The following is a 6,240-nucleotide window of genomic DNA, read 5'->3' as shown; positions in this document are numbered from 1 at the left end:
CTCAGAGCCATTGACCGGCCTCAGAGGGTGGGGAACATTGGGTGGAGACTTAGGGAAAAGCTTGACAAGGAGGAAAAGGGGAACCTGGTCAGCCTCACTTCTGCTGCTCTTCCAGAAAACGCAGCATAGAGTGAAAAGGAGCGTGGCACGACAAAACCGCGGTCCACTAAAGCGCGCCCGATTAAAGCGCGTACCTGACGTCATCAGCAGCGCGACAAATACGACCGCGGAGAAAAAAGGGCGCTTTAAAAAGCGCTTTTAAGGCAAGCCGATTCACGTAAAGGTAAGGGTTAGGGTTAGGGTTAGGGTTAGGGTTAGGGTTAGGGTTAGGGTTAGGGTTAGGGTTAGGTTAAGGGTTAGGTTAAGGGTTAGGGTTAGGTTTAGGGTTACGTTAAGCATTAGGGTTAGGTTTAGGGTTAGGTTAAGGGTTAGCGTTAGGTTAAGGGTTAGGTTTAGGGTTAGGTTTAGGGTTAGGTTTAAGGTTAGGTTTAGGGTTAGTTTAAGGGTTAGCGTTAGGTTAAGGGTTAGGTTTAGGGTTAGGTTTAGGGTTAGGTTAAGGGTTAGGTTTAGGGTTAGGTTTAGGGTTAGGTTAAGGGTTAGCGTTAGGTTTAGCGTTAGGTTAAGGGTTAGGTTTAGGGTTAGGTTTAGGGTTAGGTTAAGGGTTAGCGTTAGGTTTAGCGTTAGGTTAAGGGTTAGGTTTAGGGTTAGGTTTAGCGTTAGGTTAAGGGTTAGGTTTAGGGTTAGGTTTAGGGTTAGGTTTGGGGGGTTTAGGGTAAGGTTTTCGCGTTAATTTTAACTTTACCGCTCACAGCGTGATGTTTTCGTCGCGCTGTGATGACGTCAGGTACGCGCTTTCGTCGAGCGCGCTTTAGTCTACCGCGGTTTTGTGGTGGAACCAAAAAGGAGAACTTCCAGGTGGTTATTTCTGGGTCAGGGACTTCACACACGTCTTCCCAGCTCTGGCTTTAAAAGACCCAAAAGCTACCTCTCAATTGCCTGCGCGAACTGGCTGAACCTTGGAAGCAGCTGGTTCTGCCAGGCTACGATGCTCGCCACGCAGCCGGGATCTGGGAGTCGATATGGGCAATAGCAATAGCAATAGCAATAGCAGTAGACTTATATACCGCTTCATAGGGCTTTTCAGCCCTCTCTAAGCGGTTTACAGAGTCAGCATATTGCCCCCAACAACAATCCGGGTCCTCATTTTACCCACCTCGGAAGGATGGAAGGCTGAGTCAACCCTGAGCCGGTGAGATTTGAACCGCTGACCTGCTGATCTAGCAGTAGCCTGCAGTGCTGCATTTAACCACTGCGCCACCTTGGCTCCTGGCTTCCCTCCAGCGTGTAAATGCAGGTGGGCTGACAGCTCTGGGCTGGGCAGGCAGGAGGGAGAGAGGAGGCAGCTACCCATGGAATGCAGTCAGATGCCCTTGGAGTGGGGGGTGGGGGGCTCAGCGCAAGGACAGCTCTCACTGCCTCTGCTGCAGGGAGGAATGCGGGCAGTGGGCATGATGAATGACCCACAAGGGCTAAGGTAGGGCTGCAGGGGGTGGGGGGGGGCAGGGGGAGGGACAGGAACGGGCCTTCCCTGCTGCTACAACTTGAGGCCCAGATATGCCCAGGCAGGCTTTGGGCTCAGTGGAGCCGGAGAAGACCTGTAGCAGGTGTGACCGGGGAGAGCTGATCATTAACCAGCCTTCACCTGGCCAGGGGCCCGGGGGGGGGGGGGTGGAGCCAGAGGAGGCCTTTTACCTTGGTAGCTCCAGTGATGGTCCTTGTGCCTCGGAACACCTGGGGAGCGAAGAAGAGAAGCTGACTCCAGTTGCTGCCCCCAACCATTCCCTCCGCCACAAAAGCAAAAAGGGGGGGGGGTTCCCCTTGCCCCTCCCCCACTCCGTTTTAATTCTGTCATGGGGGGAACAGCGTGGTTGATTCACACACACACACACACATACACACACACACACTGTCAGCACTCCTCCATTGAATAATTAGGAAAGAAAACCACGAGACTCCATCGATAGAAATCAAGTGTACTTTTACTCATTATAAATGATCAGGAGCGTAGCAAAGCGAAGACTGATTATTTAGGCGCGAAAGCAAATGATATATAGAATAACCCATTCCCCACCCATTGGCATCCCCGTTACAGTCCAATCATAATTCTCCCAAGTGTCAGGTGTGAGATAACTTCGAAAGGCATCACCCAGATGGGATGTCGGTGCCGTTGGCCCTGGCGGGAAACCACCTCCGCATGCGCAGTCCGACAGGCAGCAGAAACTCCAGAATCTTCCTCCAGCACAATTAGTATTCCCCTCCCAAATACCATGCCCCCCCTCCCCATTTCAATGGCAGCCGAAGCAGCAGCAAAGCAGAGGCTGACACATACAGACACAACCTTGAATGATAGCCCAGGCCGGAGGTCGGATGGTGGGCTAAAGAGCTAGAGTGCCTGCCTGCCTCCCTCTTCCACAGGTTTCCCTGGTGACCCCAGAGGAGTCCTCAGGGTGGACTGGAGCCAGCTGAAGGAAATGCCCGTCTAAACCACCTTCTGCTTTGGGAAGATCTTTGCCTCTCAAAAGAGACTGGGGGATGCTTCCACCCAGGCACTGGTTGGCAAATTCCTTGTGCTGCTGCCCCAGCCAAGCTGCTTTTGGCAAAGCGGGGTGTGTGTGTTGTGGGTTGGGGTAGGGTTGAATGACCCAGGTATAAAATCCTTTGCAGTGTGCAATGAGGAAATTGCAACTATACCTCTCCACCCTGCCCATAATAAAGCTGGAAAGCCATTGTGGTAAGAGGTAGAGATGGCCACAGGTTTTGATGACTTTAAAGAGCGGGGATGGGTGGGTAAATAAATCCCTGGCCAAGGGGTTTTGAAGACTCCATCTCACCTCCAGGTGGGGGCAACCTCCCTCCAGCCCGAGTGGCCCTGTGAGAGAGCCAGACTCCAGGGATCTTGAGCTGATCCTGCAGTTTAGCAATAGCAGTTAGACTTATATATACCGCTTCATGGGGCTTTCAGCCCTCTCTAAGCGGTTTACAGAGTCAGCATATCGCCCCCACAGTCTGGGTCCTCATTTCACCCACCTCGGAAGGATGGAAGGCTGAGTCAACCTTGAGTCGGTGAGATTTGAACCGCTGACCTGCAGATAACAGTCAGCTGAAGTGGCCTGCAGTGCTGCATTTAACCACTGCGCCACCTCGGCTCTTTTTAATAGAGATATAGAGATATAGAGATATAGAGATATAGAGATATAGAGATATAGAGATATAGAGATATAGAGATATAGAGATATAGAGATATAGAGATACATATACATATACATATACATATACATAGATAGATAGATAGATAGATAGATAGATAGATAGATAGATAGATAGATAGATAGATAGATAGATAGATAGATAGGGAGAGATAGGTATAGGTATAGGTATATATAGATAGATAGATAGATAGATAGAGAGAGAGAGAGAGAGAGGGGTAGAGATAGAGAGAGATATATAAATAGCAATAGCAGTTAGACTTATATACCGCTTCATAGGACTTTCAGCCCTCTCTAAGCGGTTTACAGAGTCAGCATATCGCCCCCACAGTCTGGGTCCTCATTTCACCCACCTCAGAAGGATGGAAGGCTGAGTCAACCTTGAGCCGGTGAGATTAGAACTGCTGAACTGCAGATAGCAGTCATAGTAACCCCCAACTGTACACCATGACTCAAGTTCCGTCCAGCGGCTTCTTTTTCCCCAGGGGCCAATCCCAGAGGAGCTCCATCATTCCACGGAAGGGAAGAGAAATGAAAGGAGAAGGAAGGGCCTTTGTGTGGAACCTTTTCATGAGGACTGACTCACTGTATGGCAGGGAACCCTTCAGGATCAGCCCCACCAATCAACCACCACGGGGAGAATATTTTACTCTGCAATTAAGTCTTTAGGCTGCAATCCTACACCTGCTTACTTGGAGCTCAATAATAATATCGCTTTCAAAACTTCTGCACTGACCATGGTCCCCAGTAGGGACATCTGCAGTCTCAAACTTAACTCAGAGAACCTCCATAATAGAACCAAAGTTACTTTTGAGCAACTAGGTATATGGCTGCCCTATACATGGAACCTCTACTTATAATGTCTCAAGACACGAAGCCCCCTAAATTGAATAGCTGCGTGGAGGGTCTCCCCCCCCCCGCACCCTCCCCAGGACATATTCAGCAGGCAAAAGATAATTGGAGGAGATGGCTAGATTAGGGACCCTCCTATAAGAGCTGAGGTGGCGCAGTGGTTAAATGCAGCACTGCAGGCTACTGCTAGATCAGCAGGTCAGCGGTTCAAATCTCACCGGCTCAGGGTTGACTCAGCCTTCCATCCTTCCGAGGTGGGTAAAATGAGGACCCAGATTGTTGGGGGCAATATGCTGACTCTCTGTAAACCGCTTAGAGAGGCCTGAAAGGCCTATGAAGCAGTATATAAGTCTACTGCTAAGTCTATAAGTCTACTGCTAAATGCAGCACTGCAGGCTACTTCAGCTGACTGCAGTTCGGCTGTTCAAATCTCACCGGCTCAAGGTTGACTCAGCCTTCCATCCTTCCGAGGTGGGTGAAATGAGGACCCATTTGAGAAATGAGAAATGATGGTTGTTGGGGGCGATATGCTGACTCTGTAAACCGCTTAGAGAGGGCTGAAAGCCCTATGAAGCGGTATATAAGTCTAACTATTGCTAACTAACTATTGCTTTGTATTACCCAGCAGGGAAACAGGAGGGTATTTGCTCTAAAACCTGGACATGGACATGGAGAGGGCAGCTCCGAACCTTACGAAAAGATTGCTAACAGGAAGAAAAGTTTCCCAGCTGAACAAGCCAGATAGCCACCTGCATTCTGGAGCTCAGAGGTTGAACTTTTCAGAGCTACAAGCCAAATAGAAACGCTTATTGTTTCAAACACACACACACACACACGTACGTCGTTGGCCTTCATGGCACACACACACACACACACACACACACACACACACACACACACACACACACACGTCGTTGGCCTTCATGGCAGGTGAAAATCCCGAGAGCTCCAGCGGGGAACCAAAGTCAACGCTCCAAGCAAGAAACAGGCGACCTCCTGTCAGTCACTAAGGTTATTTTAGGGGGGTTCCCGCATAGCCCCCCCCCCTCAAGGGACCCTTCTGTTCCAAGAGCCTTTGGCGTCTTCACGGCTATCGCCTCCTCTGCCGTGCGCGCGGTTAAAACTTTGACTCCGGAGCAATCTTTGCTCCAGAACCGCCGGGAAAAGGGAGTCGCCGGCGATGGGGCAGCCCAAGGGCATTCTGGTGCCCAGGAAGTTGCCCACTCCCGTTCAGTCATTGGCGCTGCCCAACGACAACCTTAATTTCCAGCCGGAGGGATTCCGTAGGGCTTCTTCGGTCGGAGGGAGGGTCCCCCACTGAGCAGATTGTCGGGGGGAGGAGGTCGCCCCCTCCTCAGGCCGACCGAATCGGAGCAGCCCTGCCAGCGGCGGCCACCGTTGAAGCAACAGGTGGAGGTGATGGCCCGAAACGAAGCCGTGGAGGGGGATTCTGCCCCGGCCGCCGCCGCCCCTCACCCACCTGAGTCGCCGTCCTCCTCCTCCTCGTCGCCCGCTGCGCAAGGTCGCGGGGCGGCCCAGAGCAGCAGCAGCAGCTGGAGCGAGGAGAGCCGGAGCCGGAGCCTCTTGGCGGGACTCATCTCCGTCCGTCCTCGAGGTCGCCTGTGCAGCCAGCCAGGCCGAGAGTCCGTGGCGGCGGAGCGTCTCCCAGACCTCGAAGGGACGCGCCTAACGCCTTTTATAGCGGGCAGTGGTGCGCCCCGCCGCCCCGTCTTAGCCTGCGGAGGGAAGTGCTGAGCTCCGCGGGAAGAAGGTGCCCCCTTTCGGCCCTGGCCGAGGCTTCAAGCGTCTCCGCTCACTCTCGCCTCCGGTCGCAGCGGCTCTCCCAGCCCCACTTGGCTTATTGTGGCCGCAGGGATCACCCCACCCCCGCCGGAGCAGGGCTGCCTCCGTCCTCATACCGGTAGGCTGGTCATGCCCTCCCTTTCCCCGTCCCCCTTTTCTGCGCGGTGCGTCCTGGTGGATTGAGCCGGAAGCCGGTGCCCTACTCCAGAGCCTGATCTGGACCGGCCTGATCTTAGCAGTTAGCAGTTACGCTTATATACCGCTTCGTAGGGCTTTCAGCCCTCTCTAAGCGGTTTACAGAGTCAGCATATCGCCCCCA

At 52.7% G+C, this 6,240-nt stretch overlaps 1 protein-coding gene across 3 annotated transcripts in view; it reads right to left on the bottom strand.

The window, feature by feature from the left end:
• The window catches only part of CA9 (carbonic anhydrase 9), a 31,667-nt gene extending 25,685 nt beyond the window's left edge, over positions 1–5,982 (bottom strand). For 2 of the 3 annotated variants that reach the window (XM_087715210.1, XM_087715209.1), the window contains exons 1-2: positions 5,599–5,982; positions 1,753–1,791 (exon numbers count right to left, since the gene is read on the bottom strand). In XM_087715210.1, coding sequence (XP_087571336.1) covers positions 1,753–1,791; positions 5,599–5,716 — 157 coding nt within the window. In that variant the 5' untranslated portion in view covers positions 5,717–5,982. The remainder of the gene's footprint in view (positions 1–1,752; positions 1,792–5,598) is intronic. The other variant, XM_087715212.1, reaches the window with a different exon arrangement.
• Positions 5,983–6,240: the final 258 nt, after the last annotated feature.

The sequence above is a fragment of the Thamnophis sirtalis genome, unplaced genomic scaffold, assembly GCF_051295495.1.
Source record: "Thamnophis sirtalis isolate CommonGarterSnake01/CBP01778 unplaced genomic scaffold, rThaSir2_p1.2 scaffold_5, whole genome shotgun sequence".
In the NCBI taxonomy this organism is placed as follows: Eukaryota; Metazoa; Chordata; class Lepidosauria; order Squamata; family Natricidae; genus Thamnophis; species Thamnophis sirtalis.
This window is presented reverse-complemented; position numbering and strand designations above follow the sequence as displayed.